Raw genomic sequence first — 20,875 nt, 5'->3', positions numbered from 1 at the left:
TTCTCAGGGACTGTTTCCCCTGCTTCTGCAATAACAGCTGTATTAAAACTTACAAGAATTTGTAATGAAAATCCTAAGATCATGAAAGAGTTCCCACTGTTATTCTTGTCTAACAGGCAACTCTAATTTTAATTAGTACGGATGCTTCTCCTTACGTTTCCACCTTCATTTTTGGAGGGATAAATTTTTGTTTTAGACTCTGGAGGATTGGCCATGGATATCTGCAGCTTATTTGGTCTCTGGCTCCTCTTTAGGGGGAAGCGATTTTGCAAGACCGTAAGGACTTGAAATTCATGGGCAAGAGCTTCCAAACAGAACAGGAATTAAGGAACAGAAAGAAAATTCCAATGATTAAATATGTAGGTAAATTATTTTTATAAATACATGATTTCATCTTAATTCTTGCAAATGGGTTGTCCACAATCTGACCCTTTTATTAATGTTTCTTAATTTTAGACAGATGGTATTTCATACACCTCCAAGTTATTTGCCAGATCCAAGGAAATTGCAGTGAATCTGTAGGCAGGCCTCAAGCCCTGAAACAGAACAAAATGAAAAGTGAAAGGGAAATTCCACAAACAGCAGTGTAAAAATCCAAAGATTTAATTTTTTTTTTTTGCACCATCCTCTGCTAGGGTCAAATAAATTCTCTTCAGTAAAAGATAACTTGGGTTCAAAGCAATATGTTAATATATAGTAAAGATGTTATTGATAAAATTGATACAGCCATGTATTTGTCCTTAAAGCAAACAAACAAACAAAGCATGATGAAAAAATCTTGTGGAATGAAAGCTTTGGTGAGAGTTGTGCATTTCCATGTTGATCCCATGTGACCCCAACAGCCAAAGTCAGGTATTAAGGGTTCACAGGCAAGATATCTGAAAGATTATGTCCTTTTGAAACAAAATACAAAAATTCTGTATGCTCAACAGAGAGCTGCCAAGGACTTGCTGGTGGAAATGCCATGAGCAGTAGGCGGGGTGGTCCACGAGCTTACGGCTCTGGTCTTGATTGCAGCTTCCAAACTCTGCTATAGACTTATTTGGTGAACTTGGTGGATAAGTTTCCCCGTACTTTGAAATTTGCATAGGCTTATACGTTTTTTTGGGAGATGAAAGGTGTGTTTCTGTGTGATGTGACACCCTCTGTGTTGTGACAGGGAAACTCCGATCTTTGCTAACCAGCATAAACTTATTTTGCTCTGTTGTTCAACACGGGTCATCCAAAACACTGGCAATATTTGACTTCAGCAATGAGGATTTGACAGGGAATTTAATCCGAGCAGGAGGGCTCCTGCCTTGTGATGCAAAGCGTTCGCAGGCTTGCAGATACAATCATAGAATCCTTAGTGTTAGAAGGGACCTTTAGAGGTCATCTAGTCCAACACCCCTGCAATGAACTGGGATATCCACAGCTCGATCTAGCTATGTTTTGTCTGTTTTTCCCACAACAACATGAATAAGACATAGAGATGCTTTGTTAGTAAACAAAATCTTCCTCTTCAGATTTCTTCCCCTTATTGGACTGAAGGGTGACCGGCAAGTACTGAAAAAACTGAAGTGAATAAAAACACGGTAGTTGAGCATGGGCAATGCATGTGGTCTACCTAGACTTCAGCAAAGCCTTTGATACTGTCTCCCACAGTATTCTCCTGGAGAATCTGGCAGCCTGTGGCTTGGACAGGTACACTCTTTGCTGGGTAAGGAGCTGGCTGGAGGGCCGGGCCCAGAGAGTGGTGGTGAATGGAGTTAAATCCAGCTAGTAACTGGTCATGAGTGGTGTTCCCCAGGAGTCTCAGAGCAAAGAGTACACAGTACTCAACAGAATACAACAGTATTCAACAGTTAACAGTATACAAGAGAAATAGAAATTTACTTGCCATCAAGGTTTTCTGACATCATCTTGAGAATTGCTTGGAGCCATAGTACACGTGAAGCTTCAGGGAAAATTCTGGATCTGCTTAAATGAATTACTGAACAGCTTGATAATGCCTCTTCACTCTCCAGAAGGCCAAAATGACCAGATGCTTTGCTGTACCTCTTTGTGCAGCTGCCTTGTAGTTAGACTCAGTGCTCAGGCTATATGTTGTGCGCCCAAGTGGACTGAGCCAGAGCTGTTCAAATAACCATCAACTACTGACACAGTGCAGGGTGTGTTCCCTGCAGGGACAATAGTGTGTGTCAAGACATGTGGAACTGCATATCCTGAACTGTGCATTCAAATACCTGCAGCTATTGTTGGGTCACTTCATATATGAGTAAGAAGCATTTTCTTCATCAGCCCAGAAGGTTACAGAAGACCTTCTGCATGTGACAATGTCTTTCTTGCAGCCATGGAGCAAAGATGAATGGGTGGAGGGTGAAAACAGCTTTTAAAAAAAAAAAAGAGAGAGAGATTTTGCCAATCTGCTTGTCATTTAGAAAAAGCTTAATTCATAAATGTCATGGGAACAGAGTGTTCTTACTGAGCAAAACCAATGCTGCTCTCCACAACTCTTCCTTCTGAATCTTTTTTTTTTTTATGCAGGGGAAAAAGAAGGCAAATGTTAAACAGTTAAATGCAAATCTTTTCTATGGTAGCAGTTTTTCTTTTTTTCTCTTTTTCTCTAGCCATCTTTGAATATTGTGTGAAACAGCTGGAGATCTTTGAACAGAAAGCTGGCAGGGAGTAGAAATTTGCACTGGTGGAATCGGGGCTACAAACAGATACTTGTGTGCTGCCATGAGGCCCCAGACCATGTCTGCATGTCTGCAGAGACAGCCCGTGTCTGCTCCATGGCACATGTGGGCATGGCCTCCAAAGGAAATTCAGACCTATACAGTGATCACTGACAGAGGGGTTCCAGGCTGTGCCCTCTGTCTTATTTCTACCTCTGTGAAAGTGGTTGCAAAGCTTGATTGCAAAGCCTGCCCACCATGTGCCCATCTCTCTTCTGTTTACACTAAAGAGAGTATCTCCAGTTCTCGAAATGCACATATTTCATGCTGCTGTACTACAGCAATTGCTTCAAACTGAAAATAAATGTAGCTCCATCACTAACTGTATTTTATACATTGGAGAAAACTGCAAACTGGGAAATACAGTCATGAGTATTGGACTATTGGGAAAGCAGTCTACAGTTTTCACGTTTCTTTTTATGCACTTGGTAGCTGTAATAAGTGTGGCCTATTTCCCTGCCACTGCACTTCTAATACCCGATAGCTTTCTCTCTGTGTATACTGTAACTAAAAAAGGCTGAAGGAACAGAAACTCTGCCGGCTATTTCTGTTATCTCCCAGAGTAGCTTGGGAATTCATGGGAAAGCTGCTTCTCCCAAAACCTGGGAGGTGGTAAGCCCCCAGCAGAAGGTGCTGCCATACCTGCTGACCAGGTAAATGCAGTGGGCATAGACATTTTCTAGCACTTCTGCAGAAAAGACCCTGCCGTGGGAGCAGCTGCACTTCCTGACAATAATGCATTCCTCACAGGGCCCTCAGCCCAGCAGCAGCAAGCGCTGTGAAAGCATGTTGAGAACACAAATAAAGCTTGATTCTCAGCTAGGGGCCAAAATGAAAGCTTTGTTTGAAAGAAAGCTAATGAGGCTAGGTGGGTTGCTAGCCACAGCCCAGCCTTGGCACTGACTTCTGAACCGATAGGTCTTTTGTCTCACTGTCACGCAGCACAATTAACAGTCTGGCTTCCATCCAACAACAATATTAAATAAGGGCTCAACATAATTTTTTTTTCTTATTTTTTTATGAAAAAAACTTTAACATTTAACTATTTACAAGCTAAACTTTTAAGTAAGCTAAGCTTTTTTTTTGTTTGATTGATTGATTTTAGGGTTAAGACCACTTGAAACCGCATCTTTTCCAACTCTTCTGGAGGGTAGGCGCCTGTCTTTTGAGACATTAATCTGTTACAAACTCCTTCAGGATTTTTCCTCCTTTTCCTTCCTTTCCTCCTTTTCCTTCTTTTCCTCCTTCCTCCTTTTCCTCCTTTCCATTGTATTGAGTTTGTTATTAAAAAGATCTTGCTTTCATTTATTGTGATGAGTTGCCCTCATACCTCTGTAACAGTTTGGTGACCTCTCCATCTGGTGATGGATACTGTTAAACGAAGTGTGTCCATACTGTTCATTGTCAGGAAACATAACTGCACATTGTGGTCCTTTAATTTGATGCCGATGAATTTCCAAACTGAAGCATTTTCACATAAAACTTTTCTAAGCTCTGAAGCCTGTAGCTGTTCAACTCATCTGCCTCAGTGTTTTCTTCTCACTTCATTGTTATTCCTGGTGCCATGTGATGTCTGATCATTTATCTGGAGTGGAGCTGGTTCTCTGCTCAGAGCTCTGTTTTGTTGTAACCACACAGATGAACATGGAGCTTCTCTTTAGACTCCAGGCATATTTGAAAATGCAGGTTTGGAAGACAATGAGGTGAGAGTAAGCATCCTTTTAAAGTAGAACCTCTTACTCCAAATAAAAGGTTGTTGCATTGACCATCTATAATTGAAAACTGTCTTGATTCTCCTAAATATTTGAAGATACTAATGGGTTTAAGTGAATCTAGATGCAGGGGAAGTCGGTATAAAGCATTTTACACTTCACTTCTCCATCTGATTTGGATACTTGCCATGCTCGATTACAAGTTCAAGTTTGTGGCTTACAATTTTTCCAGCACTCCAGCTGTGTTGCATACCTTACATTATTCAGAAAAGCTTGGAGACCTCTGCAGAAGAAGCTTTTGAAAATTAGTGGCCTAGTCAAACTTTAACTGCATTGCTGTGACAAGGCCTAATATACAGCATGTACATCATGCCAGTTCTGGCACCAGATTCCATTTTAGCTTTTTCAAGAGCATGTCTACACATGCTAGATCAGACTGTACTGCACCTGTTCTGTCCATATGCTGAGCTGCCTGGCTGCAAGCTCTCCTTGGCAGGAAGTCAAATGTCTGCATTAGTTTCAGTGCAATCTCTCACAAGAGAGAGAAATCCTCTCTCTTGTTTAATTCTGCTCAACTTGCACATCATGCTGTTTATGATAGATGAGGCTCCATGATGTGCTTGCTCACTGTAGGGTTCTTGGATGAGGGCTTGCAGGCAGATAGTAAGGCACTCGGGCACGTCAGAGACATACCAGCACACACCTGATTGTAACCTGTCTCCTAAGTATCTCTTTATCTTATAGTCAGGGCAAAGGTGCTTGTCGATATTTCTTCACTTGTGGAGGAAAAAGGCTGAAATTTACAGCCCAGTCTTCTCTGCCTTTGTGCTAACAGATATAGAATTAGAATCTAAATAATTGACAGATGTGGGCTGATTTTATTAGTATGCATAAATAAATTTCATCATAGGCTGCACCCCGAGTACTGCATTCAGTTTTGGGCCCCTCACTACAAGAAAGACATCAAGGCCCTGGAGCATGTTCAGAGAAGGGGACAGAGCTGTGAGGGATCCGGAGCACAGGCCTTATGAGGAGCAGCTGGGGGAGCTGGGATTGTTCAGTCTGGAGAAGAGGAGGCTCAGGGGAGACCTTATCACTCTCTACAACTGCCTGAGGAGGTTGTGGTGAGCTGGGGGTCGGCCTCTTCTCCCATGTAACTAGTAATAGGACAAGAGGGAATGGCCTCAAGTTGCGCCAAGGGAGATTCAGGTTGGACGCTGGGAAATAATTCTCCTCCAAGAGAGTGGTCAGGCACTGGAACGGGCTGCCCAGGAAAGTGGTGGAGTCACCATCCCTGGAGGTGTTTATGAAGATTTTGGATGTTGTACTGAGGGACATGGTTTAGTGGGAAATATTGGTGGTAGGTGGATGGTCGGACTGGATGATCTTGGAGGCCTTTCCCAGCCTTGGTGATTCTATGATTGGCATTCTCTAAGCAGTTGGCTCTGTGTGTGAGCTTCACCTTAGCATTGTACAACTGTGGCAGTGGCCCCCTAGGCTCAGCTGGCTTCTAGCTTGGTAGCCAGGAGCACTGGGGAAAGGAATTTGTGACTCCATCTACCTGGTCATGTAGCTACGCTGATGGGAAGAAGGCAGGTTGCTAGATGTGAGACACTGAAGTGTTAGTGCTTTCCTGTCCTTTTTCTCCCTTCACTGGGCTGCTTTTTTCCTCTTAATAATTGTTTTGGAAGGGGTGGTCCGAAAAGGCAAAAGCACATTAAGGGCTTCCTTTAAAGGAAAAAAAAGTGTATCATAGAATCATAGAATGATTTGGGTTGGAGGGATCTCAAAGGTATCTAGTTTCAACTCTCCCGCCATAGGCAGGGTTGCCGACCGCAATCAGACTGCTCAGGAACCCATCAAGCTTGGCCTTGAATGCCTCCATGGGCTCACTTCCCAAGCCTGTCCAGGTGCCTCTGGATGGCTTCCCTTCCTTCTATTGTATTATTGTATTGACTGCACTACTCGGCTTAGTGTCATCAGTGAACTCACTGAGGGTACACTCAGTCCCACTAAGTCATTGTCATATGAGCAACAAAAAATTTTGACAGAAGGAGAGAACAGACTACTAATCAGAAAACCTCTGTGAAGATAAAACACTGAGACTTTTTTATAACTCTTAAGGAGATAACAGCTTTCAGACAATTTTAGTTTGTAGTACTTATATGGTGACAGGTTTTATTCTTCAGTATGAGACACTGTCATGGTTTTGTGATTTTCGGTTATTGGTATTCCACATCATAACATCATGTAGTGGACATACCTAGTTCTCAGAAGAGAAGGACTACTACAGTCCCCACGGTACTTTGCTCCTTTGTTACCATTTTCCAGCCGGAGGGAAAAGATAGAAGCTCGCAGTATAAAAACTTGCAGATCACGAGACCTCGTCCCTTTTTCCGCCGTCTCTCGTCTTGGCAGCACCTCGCTCTCCAGCCGTCTTATCGTCGGTAGTAGAGTAAGGCCTACCTTGACTTTGGGACATTCTCTCTCTCTGTGTTGGATTTATCAGCTTAAATTGTAATTATATTGTATTATAGTGTGTTGTTTTGCATTCCGATATTTTATTTAGTAAATTAGTTTGTTTCTCCTCAGATTGTTACCGCTGTTCTTTGCTCTCAGGGCCATCTCCCTACCCTTTTCCCCTTTCCCCTTTTCCCGGGACGTGGGCCCTTGGGTCCCCCGTCCCCTTTGTCACGGAATCAGGCCTAACGCCCGTAAACCGTCGACAGACACTCATGTTCAAACCATCTATTATTTTATACTTAGAGATGCTTTTTGTGTGCAGTGTATCAATTCCAATGTCCATGTATGATCCGAGATATCTGAGCCTTACAAACTGAGCTGCAGTAAAACCATTTGCCTGCCACCCATCTTGGATCTCCCCTCATGAAGATGATTCAGACCCGTTCTAGGAAGTCATGGTTTTTGACCAGCTCACAAGGAAAAGTATGGAGTTCCAGAACATGTTCAGAAATCCTAAAGTATTTGCTTAACTTTTAAGCAGAGAAGGTGTCTGCTTGCTGTCATCCATCTGCATGGAGCAGTGGAGGTGAAGAATGGCTGAGTTGTACAGGCCTGTGAGGGAAGGCTTACAACAGACAATGATTTGCAGAATTAAGAACTGAAGAGGATTTTGCTAGTATATATATTATGCTTTGAATGTGTTATTCCCATCTTGCAAAGTCATAGATTTAACTAAAAATACTACTTAATCAGTGTACTTAGTTTTAAGCACGGTGAATGGGCCAACTTATGATCTTACATTTCAGTCTTTAAAGACGAGATATCTTTGAGATACAAGGCTCAAACAAGGAAAGATTAAAGGAAATTTTGCATTAGGAGTAAGAAAATTAAACCCACAGTGCTTTGTGCTCTGCTGAATACCAGTTTATATCTGTCTTTTCTACACCTGGATTCACCTGTAGTGTTCTAAATGCTTTACAAAACCAAGTATTAGAAGAAAAGACTCATCAGTACAAAACACATTGGTATTTGTAGTGAGCTTTAGAGAAAATTAAGAAACTGGAGTATTCCATGGAGTCACCATTTGTTGTTTGCTTTTAAAAAAAAAAATTGCAACAGAATTTGGTAGACTGTTACAGAACCCTACTGATGGGAATTGGCACATCGCATCAATTAGCCCTGCCTGCATGGAGTTGCAGTAAGAATTTAGCAGGTTCGGTCTCTGTAGTACTAGTGAGTAGGAGAATCGAGAGATCAAAGATTCTAAATTAAACAGACACACACAAAAAAAGGGAGAAAAAGAAAAATCTTTAAGGAAGGATTCTGCAACTTGAATATGAAATTCCTGTATTATTTAAAACTATTTCTAACTCTGCCAACAAGGTAAAGAAAATGACCTCACGACCACTCAAAATCTCACATAGTTTAAGACTGGGCATTCCATTAGCACTACAAGCCCTATATAAAAGCCTTTTTTTTTTTTTCCTTTGGTAACTCAATGAGATTAAATTAAAACAACAACAAAAGATGACTGCAAATACTGCAAATACAGCTTATTATTCCCAGTCACAAAATACCACAGTCAATAAAGACGGCGATCCAAAAATATGTAACTGTGCTGCTCATCCAGAAGGTAAAGTACTGTGAAGTCATCATCTGTCAAGGACATAAACAGCGATGGAGAAACACGTGGACTTTTTATAAAACATAAGCTGCTGGATGCAGCTTATATCTGTATTGATTGTATGAGAACTGCCCTAAAAGTAATGCCTCCTGTTCTATTACACTGGCCCACCAAGTCAGAGAGAAATATTGGTGGTGTGGTAGTACAAGTTGAATCTTCCTGCCGGTATTATTCTGGTACATTTCATTGCCATGCTACAGAGAGCAGAAGAAGAGCAGTCTGACAAAATGGAAATGCGTATGAAATAAAGGTATGTAATTGAATTCTTCTACGCAGAAAAAACTGCACCCATTGACATTCATCAACACCTGCTGAATGTTTATGGAGACCAAACTCTGGACGTTAGCACCGTGAGGCAGTGAGTGGTGCACTTCAGCAGTGGTGACAGCCACTGTGGTTCTACTCTGCTGGTGCAGATCTTTATGAGTACATCATGCAGGCTCCCATTCATCACTGGCAAAAATGCATTGCTAGTGGTGTTAACTACATTAAAAAATAGCATTTTGTAGCTGAGAATTTTCTTTATCAAATAGTGTTATTGTGCTCTTTGTATCCATTGTATTTTCCATGCAAATAAATAAGTGGCATTACTTTTGGAGCAACCATGCACATTATAAATAGTCCCAAAGTGTCTGCTGTTTTTCAGAATACATTTGGTTTGGAGAATTTCATGGGCTTAGTGAGAACTGCTCTCCTGTCTTGTCTAGCATGTCTGTGTCCTGACTTCCTTCATTACTGTTGTCCTTGCTTCACTACTGAGCAAACCTCACAACTTTCCATGGGGCAATTGTTTCCTTCAGTTGGATGTTGGTTACATCTGGACTGACATAGTATTTGTTGAAAACAGATAGCCATATCTACTTGTTGGATTCAGGTATTGTGTCATCCTTGAGTTTAAATTGATGGGAGGTGGGCAGGGCTACTGTACTTTATAAATAAGAGCAAGTAATACAAAATATTATATAAAATCAAATAACTTTCTGTTTATAAAGAAGAATCAAGAATGCAAGTTGCATGTGCTGAGCATTTAACCTTATCTAGGTTTGCTATGCTGGAACATAAACCAGGAGAAGAGCCAGAACTTTCTCACAAATGTGTAACACTATGCTCTGTAATTTTTTAAGAAAGCAGGAGACCTTATTATTTCTGCATGGAAATAAAGTAGTACAGATACCTCATCATTGTAACTGAGGTCTATAGTGGATTTACTACAATTTTTTTGAAATATTGTTAAAAGTTCCATGCAAAGTTTGACTGCATAACAGAAACCACAGGGATTACCTATATGTGGAACACAAGCACGTAGACTGGGTGTCCATAATTCACTCCAGAAACATGAAACACAAAAAAAGAGAGTGCAGTAAGTCAGCAGCAACCTAGTATTTTCAAAACACAGATAGCATTAAGGAGTGACTTCCAGTTTAAAAGTGATGCTTCTCTCTGGATATACTTACCTGGCATAACTATGAGACTATGAGTGTTTATTCACAGGACCTTTCTTGTGCTTTTTGCACACCAGCAGCTTTACAAATATTTGGTTTAAGAATTCTTTGCCGTGTGTACTGCATAAATAATGTCATATACGTGTGTGTATATATATATATTATCTATGGGTGTGCGTACAAGTGTAGGTTAAACAAAAACCCTGAAAGGATTTTTAAGAAAAAAAACACAACACTTCATAACTCATTTTCTAGGATAAACTATATTTTTAATTAATCCCCATTGAAATTGAAGCTGTTGTTGACATTTTAAAATGACTATACATTATTCAGCACACTGTTAGATGAACACAGATTTTTTTCCCCCTCCACTGCAAGCAGAGTTTAGAGAATCAGTTTTCCTTCTGAGAGATAATGATTAAGCTTCAATTTTGTTTCTTAAAGGTTTATAACTAGACTTCGTGATTGTGAGCTTCTTTTAAAAACTGTTAAAGTTCAAGTAACCAAGAAAGAATGTGCAGAAATTAACTTCTTTATTATATTATATATTCTAGTAAGTAAAGTTTGTTTGAAATGCATGAATAAAAAGTTAGTGAAGTTACAGGAGGAACAATGTAATATAGCAATAATAGGTGCATTCACTGTGCATCTGAGAGGAGGAGGGGGAAAAAAAAAAAAAAACAAAAAAAAGAGTTTTCACTCATTTTGGCCTAAAACATTGTGTTCAGGTTTCCAGGACTCTGACATCAGAACCCAGATAACGCTGGTTAGAACCATAGGGCTTTACAATAAAAGCTAAAATATTGACCATATGATGGCAAAAAGTCTTTATTTTGCAGTTAACTTATTATCTTCTAGCTACTCTCCGATGAAGTTGGTGGTGCTGTGGAGGAGGATCTCCTTCTTCTTGACAAAGATCGCGATCGCTCAGCACTGTAGGTGACATGCTTATCATAATTTTGTATCTGAGCCTCAAGGAAATCCCGGTGTTGCTGGCTGATTGTCTGGCTAATCAGTCCAGGGAGAGCTTGAATACTACCAATTAAAGTTTCCAGTTTAGTTTCCAGAGTAACAATTCTCTTCTCAAAATCTTCACTTCTTTCATTTAAGTCAGAGATCATGTCATACATGATGTTTTGAGTCTGAAAGCAGAAGGACGCAAATAAAGGTTTAGATAGATCTTGCAAATATTCTAACATGCAGTGAAATCTGCAAGTGTTTGTAATTGCTTATGCACTCCATACAAGAAAAAGGAAGTGAAAAATGTAATAAGATATAGCTTTGTAAAATTGTTTAGTATTCATTATTCAGTATAATTCCTACAAAATTTGTTGAGCAGAAATGTATCGTATTTTGAGAAGCACTTTGAAAGTCAAAATGTAAATGAATTAGATAAAACACCAGGCCTTTTTTCAGAAGCTCAGGTGCTTAGAAATGCACCATAATGAGACGTGAACATTAGTTGTGTAAGCCGTGAGAAGAATGAGCATGGCAAAGCAGTGATGTGCCCTTGGCTCTTCTGTATTTCCTCTTAAACACTTTTGTTCTTTTAAGGAGAACACAAATTTTGCTCATTTGTTTTCTCCTTCAGCTGACCAAGGTTTCAATGCTGCCTGTAATAAGAGTAGCTGGATGGGCTGTTTTGAACAGTAGTGCAAGGAGTACAACTGAGTTGCATACTCCTCCACTTCTGTGTTCTCCCATCCATCTTCCCCCTGTAAAACAGCATAGGGCTACAGGAATTATACAGAGTGAACTTTGAAGTGTCACAGTGGTCGGTAGAATTTACTTCACAGAGCCCATCACTTTCTGTTTTCTTTTCCACTTCCTTTTGGGTTGTTTTTTTTGCACAAGCGAGACAAGGAAGTGGTCAAAAATACTGAATTTCACCCTCTTGTAGGCTGAGGTTTTAGATTAGCCTTAAAGTTAAAAGTGTATATAATTCAGCAGATAAACTGCCAGAAGTTTATAAACCACCCAAAGATAATGAAAATTAATTGAAGAACTGACTGCCTGAAGTATAAAGTACCTCAGTATCAGATGAGTGCAGATAACTCGTTTCTCTGCCCTCCCTTTCAAGATACCAATATAATCCCTGAAGGCAAAGTATTCTACACTAAATAATATCTGAAAAGTCCTTATCAAGAAGCAGCAGTGTGAAATGTATTTTCAGTAACTCAGGTTGTCAGGTGATTCTCTAAAGTAAAGAAAAAATGAATACTAAAGATTTTAATCTTTGCCTTGATGAGGTACTGTAAATTGAGGCAAGTTTTGAGATGCCTGAAAGTGGTGTATGAGAAACCCTGAGGTAAAGCCTTCTAATATAGCTTCAAATTAAGATCCTACAAAGCTGTACATTGAGGTCTAATGTGAAACTTGGAATGCTCTCACCTCAGCCTTGCAAATCTCTAGTTAAAATTTCATATTAATTAAAAAAAACCCAGCAACAGTAGATATGCAGTTTGCAACATTTATCTGATCTCAAATGGCTTAAAAAAGATGGATAAACCCTTGCAATTTATCTGCAGAGTACTCAGCTGTTATTCATTATAGAATGGTGGATCAAATGCAAGTATCAGTTTACTTGTGCAATGTCACTGCTTCACAGAAAGAAACAGAACTGTTAATTTCAGCATGTGCAAGAGCCTGTGCACTATGACTCCTCATGGCAAAGTCACTTTCACTGGGCAGGAAACCTCTTTAATACACAGCACTACACCGCTGAGGCCTAGCCACACTTCAGTATTTACCACAACCACTGCTGTCACATCAGCTCTCAGGATCACCCTCGATTGTGAAATCTTTTTCAAATATCCAAAAGAATAAAAACGATGAATTTAAATTTTGGTCAGAGGCATCAACAAGATGTTTCATTTAATAACTGTTAACCCAAAACAAATCCACATTTTCATTTCCTTAAAACACACACACACACACACACACTTGTCAACAATACCTGCATTTGCAAACTCTTCTGTTTTGAAAGGATGAATACTGAAACAAGAAAAATTGCCTACTAACCTTTGCCAGGTCCACTAAAGTGTTGGCTTGATCATTCAGTTTCCTTTGTTCCATTTTTACGCTTCTTAATCTAAAAAGTGGAATTTTAAGTCAGATGTGTGTGAGAGATCACATACGGATTTCTAAAAAGCATGCATAAAACTCACAAGAACGAGTAATTGCATGGGCAATGCCTTGAGTACTTTGTGTAAAGTCAGAACCGTTCATGTGCCTGCTACGATGAGAAGCATGCTTCTTCAACACCACAAAAAAAGGAAAGAGCAAGGAAATGTGATGTCCTTGAGAATACCGCTTGCCATGATTAACGTTGAATTCAGAGAGGGAGGTAACAATTTATCCAGACTACATGAAAGAAAGCCAAAACATTCCTCAAAGCCTCAGTATCGTGACAAGTAGATATAGGAAGAAACATAACAACTGGGTGTTTTTTTTTTTTTAATCAGTGTTGTAGTAATCAAGAATCTTCCCATGCCTACATGACTAGATACAGGTATTAGCCCTGTTCTGTCGGAAATGGATTGGATTGGCAGGTGTTCGAACCTGATGGAAATACAGTGATAAGTGAGTTTCACATTCATTTAAACACAACTTCCATCTGACTAGCAGCTAAATAACCAGCATACTTGCCAATACTCCTAATTTTCTTACATCACTTATGAATCTAAATATGTTTACATCTTAAACTTACACTAGACGTATTTTTACAAGGTGCTTTTTAAACTAGAACACTGAGAAAGTATGCAAGAAGAAAGAATGTATTTTTATCTTTAATACCTAGCTACCTGCGTTACTACTAATCAGTTATGCACAGTGTTTGAAAGATAGATACACAAACTTTTTAATGGGTTCCCTGAATCAAAGTAAATATTTTTTCAGATGAACTAATAATGGAGTGCTTTATGGGTGTAATTTTCACAAATAAGCAACTTCTAATGTAAACACGAGTGCTTTGCAACAGAGAATTGCTTGGACTTACAGTGATTTTTCTTCTGAATGATCTAAGCAAGACACAGCGTTTTTCAAAAAATAACACACTGATTCATAAAAGACATGATAAGGTGCCATGCAGTCTACTAGTATGTTACGGGCCAACCAAGCTAACCACCTGATAGCTGCCAAATGAAAATAACTGTGGCAGCATGTTGCGGCATATGGGTTTCGAGCTGCCCATAGCTGCCTATTTCTCAATTATTGTGCTCGTTAGAAGATTATGTGTCTCTTATAAAGCAAACATGATTTCACAGAGGCATTTAAACCTGTTTTTGTATAAACAAGATCTAAACTCATAGCAGTGGCACCAAAGTGCTCCATGCCACTGTGGTATAACCACAGCAGTTGTAAAGGAGCTACTCTTTTTCACTTCTGTGGGCCTCTAAGTGCTCTAAACACTAATGTGGAAAAAAGCCATTTTGACTTCTCTCTGTTTTGAATATAGAGGACGAAATCCTGATCCCCTTTAAATGAATGAAAAAACTGCTAAAATCTACAGTGGGATCAGAATTGCTCCCTCAGTTTCCTGGAATTGAACAACATTCTTCATCTTCAATAGCTCTGTGTTTCTATGATGGCTGTAAGTTATTTTATTTTAATCTAGAGGCAGAATTGGAGTCCTTTCCAGTGACCCTTAATTTTCCCAAGGGGGAAAATGGCTACAAATGACCTCCTAAATGCAGAAGCAGATGAAGATACATGCTTTTTTTTTCAATTGAAGTCTTCTTCAAAATATCCCAAAATCCGGAAATTTTTGTTCAAATCTTTAGTTACCCGCATATTTCATTTCATATCTAGGCTAACCTCCCTGAGAAAGAAAGTTATGAAAAGTGAACTAACTCCATCAAGGTAGAATTGTAGAAGCAGTTGTTTGCATAAAAATGACATTCCAGCAGCTTGTTACTGGAATGTGAGACCTTCTCCTGAAGGCTTCCTTTAGAGCACAACACAAATACAGATTGTAGGAATGGTCCTTTCAGAAGCTATGAGCTTCAGCTATTCTAAAGCAAAAATACGGAAGTGTCTCCAAAGTATGGAAGTATATCATTATAATCTCAGAAGAGAATAACCAGTAAGAGGTAAGTATGTAATGATTGGACTAGAGAACGGTAATCCTATTGTTTCACTAAGTAACTCTCATATTATTTGCAGAAAATGTGTTTTTGACTCCTTATCTGTTTGCTAAGTGAGTATGTCAACTTTAGACTTTTGAAAAAAATCTAGAAATTTGAAAATAAAAAGGTACTAGCTGACACCAATGTGATAATTACTAACTATAGTCAACCCAGCAGATATATCCCTAGGTAATGGCAAGTTTTTAGCTGCATCAGCCAGATTTAAAGAAGACTCTCAGACTTTTGTTCTTAAATTCTTTAAGAGAAAATACGAAACATGTTGACTTTATAAACTTCACTTATCACAGCAAAAGATCATGATTCTGGATCGCGTTTCCATGGCAGCAATCAGACTATTGAAGTTCACAAATAAAAACTCTATTTTTTGCATGCAGACAGTGGTAAATTCTGCAAATTTAGAAAGGAATAGCTCATAAAACTTACTTCCGAGCTCTATTTTCATTTTGTTGAAATAAAAAGACAAAACAAAAGAAAAAAAAAACTGTAAAAGATACTAAAACAATCAAATGAGCACAGTGAGCTCGATTCAGCAGGTGAGAAGTACTAGGGAGTTGCCACTGCTTCCAGTCAGTAATTGCCACAGGTGAAGTCATGATGAAGGAACCTTCAAACCTTCCCATTAACTATCATCTGTACATCTTCTTACTGATAATATTCAAAAAATGGCTTCTAATATATTATTGTTTACGATGATGGTAAGATCTTCACCTTATTTAGTATGCATGAGAAGCACAATGATCTAGGCCAGTCATGGTTATCAACATTTTAGGACTGAACTTGTGAATTTGAAACTGTTATTACAATCTGCTCTGGTTTCGTGCATGAAGCTGGCCCTGAGGCTTCACTTGTTTTATTCCTGTCTTCAGCCAAAGGACTGGAAAGCTGAAGGAGGGGGACCAAGAAAAAACCTAAGAATCCAGAAAGATAGAAGAGAGCCATGTTCTACCATGAGTTTCTTGGTCCCTTGAAAAAAGCTCAGAGATGTAAAGGGATAGAAAATAAATCACATTCAGCTACTCAGCTGCAGCTAGAGAAAAGCAAACTGCTGGAGCAATATTTTCATCCATGGGGCATTCTTTACCATACTGAGAAAATTATCTAATTTTTTGTGGTTGAATACAACACATTTTGCAATGGGATACAACGTGCTGAAGGGCAGAGTTAGACGTATTATTAACACACCTATTGGAAGTTTGGCTGGCACAGCTAGGAAGAAACTTACTGCTGCCATGTTCTCCACCCAGCCAGTTTAATGAATTTTTAAGGCAGGTGCAGAACAACAGTTTACACCCTATGAAGCTCTTCCGAGTTTGAATGATATATGAGCTGCAGATCGAGCCTGCTGTGCTTTTTAGATTCTTCTTTGAATACAAATGCACACACACATTCACACGACAAATAAGAAGGTTAAAATGTTAAGGAATAACCTTTGCAATGAGGCATTCAAGTCCAGGAAAGGATACACAGGACATGCCACCCTCTACCCCAAAGCCCCTGCCCACCCCCTCCCTGTCTCCCAGTCCTTTAAGCTGAGAAGGGTAACTAAAGTAAGCTAATATACTTTTTACTTATGGGAAAAAAGCCTCAGCTTTTGCAGTCCTTTTATTGCCTCAAGTATTTCTGCAGTATAGTAACATTTAATCCTGCAGGTCTGGTAAGTATGAAATAGTAAACAAGGTTATTGAATACTTAATACCTTCAAGGCTTTAGCTACCTATTCATTTAAAACATTGTTATGAAACTGAAAAGCAATGACTGTAAGCCTAAATTTACTAATTGGAAATAAGATAACGTGGCTTTCCCTTTCTCTCCCTCATGGAAGATGAGGCAGGAAGCTTTTTACTGAATAGACGTGGATCACATGGACGCTCTCCTCGCTGGCTGGCTCACACAGTCTCACAGTCAAAAGTTACCAAAATATCAGTTCAAAATGAGCCTTAAATATTTTATCTACATTTCCCCAAGTATCTCAGGAAAACCCATTTCACAGGCCATACAACAAATGGCTTCCTCAGGCTGGATGCAGAACAGACATAGTAGCATGGGTGCTGACCATTCCCTGCGATAAGCTTGAGGTTCTTGGGGACAAAAGTCTCTTTTTTTCCCCCCATGTAATCCACAGAAGAGTAATGGAATCATCACAGAGGCCTGCTGGGCTTTATGTGCTTTATGACAAATACATATTATGAATTTCAGTTGAATACTTAAAGTCTGGCATTATTATGCTACTGCTCACAGTTCTCACGCTTGTCTTCAAACCTTTGGCAGTTCAGTAGAGGGGAAGAACTCATCTGAATTACAGCAGAGGTGTTAAAGGGTTGTACAATGTCTGTTGGCATATGATCTAATTTTCTGTATCCTTACATACCAACACCTGACCTTATCTACTGAGGAAACGGAAGCAAATTGCTGTTGAGCTGTAAAAAGGAAGCTTGATGCTACTCTTAATTAAATACTACATACATATTCACAGCCTGTCTTCTACTACATCATTCTGATCTGAAATTATCAAATCTACAAATGAATTTTTTTTTCTTTTCTTCTATCTGTTGTAGCTTGTATCTTACTACCTGTAAACAAATACATAACAACAAAGGACAGTTACAGTGGCAAAAGACAAGTATGTCTTAGCTATTTCAAGAAGCATGGGAAAGTGACAAAACTACAAACAATTCTGATTTAACTTGTGTTGGGCATACACAGTCAACATACGTTCTGTTGTAAACAGGTACTATAGTAAAACCTCATTTTTGTCATTCTCAGATAAAAAAATTCAAGAGCAGTATTTTGGGAAAAGGGAGAAAGAGAGAGGAGGAAATAGAAATTAAAAGAAATAGAGAAAAGGAGGGGAGAAGGGAGGGAGAACAGCTGGAAAGGAAAACCAAAACAAAATAGTACTTACTGATGAATAGCTTGCAAGAATTTGCGTTGATGTTTCCTTACTTTTGCATGGTCTATCTTTTTAACGAGCTTTGTGTTTTTATAAATTAACCATGTTTCCCTGAGTACATTGGCAGCTGCATTTTTCACCTGTTTAATAAAAGAAAAACACCAGCCTGACAAAAAATAGTATTATGTCATGTTTTATCTTTTCTAGCGTAAACTCCTTCTGAAACACTTAGAACCCTGCCAAAACATGGGAAATGGGTACAGGAGGAAGCTGCAGCAGAAACAGCAGAAAACAGAAGCTGGACCAAGGGCACTGCTGAGCAATTTCTGTGTTGTTACTTATGATAATGGTACCAGCTATCTTTGCATCTGGGAATCACTTGTCCTTCTTCAAAAGAGCTTCACCATCTGGCATTTATGGCAATACAAATTACAGCGAGAAAATACTGAGAATCATCTGCATGGTAATTCACTACAGTATTTTATAAGATCATAAAGTTCTCCTTGTTCTTGTTGTATTATTATCACCTCTTATTTCTCTTGGCAGTTTTACAGCCTTTTAAACATCCAGAGCTGTCTGAGCATGTTTTTGTTGTTTACATTCTTCCTTCTTGTTGATTTCTTACCATTCTCAGACGAAATGAAAAAAAAAAATCTCCCCAATTAATGTAGACTGTTTTATTTCTTAAGTGTTTTAAATTCTTTTTTTTAATGAGACTTCTCATAAAATGTTAAAGTTAAGAGTACCCTGCAGTTCCTTCCTCCAATATTTTCAACGATTGCAAACAACAGACAAAGAATTTCAGTGCAGTATTTATTAACGGAATTAGTAGGTTAGTTGCAAAGGCTATTGATCCTTCTGTTTTCTCCTTCCAACTGTAAATTACGCTAGTCACTGCAGCACCAGAATAAGCCACTGTGTAGGTAATGGCACTGTGGGAATGCAATGCAGTAGCTCCACCCAGCAGGAGGTTCCCACCTTTTATGTGCATTGCAGAACCTTGGGCTTGACTTCAGTGTAAGCTAACTCACATTTTAGAGACTTCTGCACAATCTCTGTATGGCCCTTGCAGTTTTCCCAGAAGACGTGGCTAACTCCAGGTGATGGGGAAACCTCTACAGTATCTGTGTAATGCCGGTCAGTAATCTGATATGCACCTCAGACTTGTTTGCTTGGTTTGCTTTCATTTGCTTTGAGTTTCATGGGTTTGAAGCTACAAAGCACCACTCAGGTGCACTATGAGACTGATAATAAGATTTACGTGATGGTATACAGATCTGTATACAGGTATACAGATAAAGCTTTAAAAGGTGCAAATGAACGCAAGGCTCAAAATCTGGCCGATCTTTACAAAGCCTTCTGTCCTCCTAAAGGACATTTTGAGTTCAGTTGTCAGTTTACAATTGAAAAATATTCCTATTAGGTCTTTCAGCAGCAACTTCTTACCTTGCCATGGGCAAGCATTGAAGCTGTCTGTAGCTCCTACTCATTTTCTTGTTTCCTTAACAGTGACCTGTTTTTCTTCTATAAAGGACTTATTTCGTTTTCCAAGATGTTATTTGTGAATAAAAAAATTAACAATGTCTCATACAAATTGAAATCGCTGTGTTTTTTTTTAATGGGTTCTAACAATTTCTGAAGGTTGTTTTATTTATTTATTTATTTAAGTAATCACCTTTAAAGTATTTCTGTTACCTACAAAACATCTTTCAGGGTGATTCGGTATTGTATGTAGCTGAATGAATGCTGTGCTGAGCACACCAAGCAATTGCAAAGACTCCCTCATTCACAAAGTATGAACAGGACTTTTTTTTAAAGAATATCCTCTATAGCTTGAATTTTATCCAGTCATTTCACCTGTTTTAGTATAAATTCTTCTCCAATCCTGTATGAATTTCTTTAACATATTATTCTGTAGTTTCACAACATGTTACTGTTGTTTACTCCAATTATCTTACAGCTGCAAGATCCTCTACAGAAGAATATTCAAATCATCAAAAATCTACATTTATCCTCAATTCCAAGAAAAGCTCAGGGCATTCAATCTCCTCCTTTCAAAATCACACTTATGAAAAAGCCCAGTAGAAGAATGGAGCAGGAGACCACTTAAAACAAATGCAAAAATAAGTTAACATACATTTCCTTTTCAGTTGTGAATATAAAGTGTGACTTACTCTTTTAGTTAGCTGGGTGTCCATCATGAAATTATGCACATGTTTTTCAGCTTTGGTAAGTTCTAACTTCCTTGCCACCACAGCTACCACCAGTGCAGTGCACCCAGCACCCTGAAAACAATAAAACAAACCCCCAAAATGTTACTACTGCATTTTGCAGAGCTTTTAGTGGAAGTTTCTCCTTTGCTGTAGAAATATAGCAAGCATCAGGTATTTCAAGCCTGTTAAATATAGTCAAGATGCTACAGCTATTTCTATTCAAAGTAATAGAAAAAGTCAGCAGTTACAGGCTGGTAAACTGTCAAAGCATCAAAACAATTAGTGAGCAGCATCATTTAAAAGTCCTGCTTTTTATTTTTCCTGCAGTGGTTAAAAATTTGAATACATCCCATTTCTAGTGCATAAGAAAGGGAGACTGGTGAAGAAAACACCTTTTAAAACCCCGAATGCTAGCAAAGAAATGCAAAATACACCCTGCTCTTAATGATTATCTCAAAGTCACAGCAACTGCAAAAGATGAAATAAGATTAGATGAGTATCTAGGGCAAAAAAAAAAAAAAAAGTTTCTTAGAATTTTTCTGTGGGCCAAAAATAAACTTATTACAAATGCAGTATTTATTCATTTTAATACACTTCTAAGTTGCTC

General features: G+C 38.8%; 2 protein-coding genes across 13 annotated transcripts in view; both read right to left on the bottom strand.

Annotated features, from left to right (window-relative positions):
* The window catches only part of LOC110389661 (adenylate cyclase type 10-like), a 451,262-nt gene that overhangs the window by 144,351 nt on the left and 286,036 nt on the right, over positions 1-20,875 (bottom strand). The gene's annotated exons all lie outside the window — the stretch shown is intronic.
* Positions 10,263-20,875, bottom strand: part of KCNN2 (potassium calcium-activated channel subfamily N member 2) — a 96,374-nt gene continuing 85,761 nt past the window's right edge. For 8 of the 12 annotated variants that reach the window (XM_021380472.1, XM_021380474.1, XM_021380481.1 and 5 more), the window contains 4 exons: positions 20,230-20,340; positions 18,068-18,195; positions 13,040-13,109; positions 10,263-11,160 (listed from right to left, as the gene is read on the bottom strand). In XM_021380472.1, coding sequence (XP_021236147.1) covers positions 10,873-11,160; positions 13,040-13,109; positions 18,068-18,195; positions 20,230-20,340 — 597 coding nt within the window. In that variant the 3' untranslated portion in view covers positions 10,263-10,872. Of the gene's footprint in view, positions 11,161-13,039; positions 13,110-18,067; positions 18,196-20,227; positions 20,341-20,875 lie in introns of those variants that run through there. The other 4 variants (XR_002433330.1, XR_002433331.1, XR_002433329.1 and 1 more) reach the window with 3 other exon arrangements.

This window comes from Numida meleagris, chromosome Z, assembly GCF_002078875.1.
Source record: "Numida meleagris isolate 19003 breed g44 Domestic line chromosome Z, NumMel1.0, whole genome shotgun sequence".
In the NCBI taxonomy this organism is placed as follows: domain Eukaryota; kingdom Metazoa; phylum Chordata; class Aves; order Galliformes; family Numididae; genus Numida; species Numida meleagris.
This window is presented reverse-complemented; position numbering and strand designations above follow the sequence as displayed.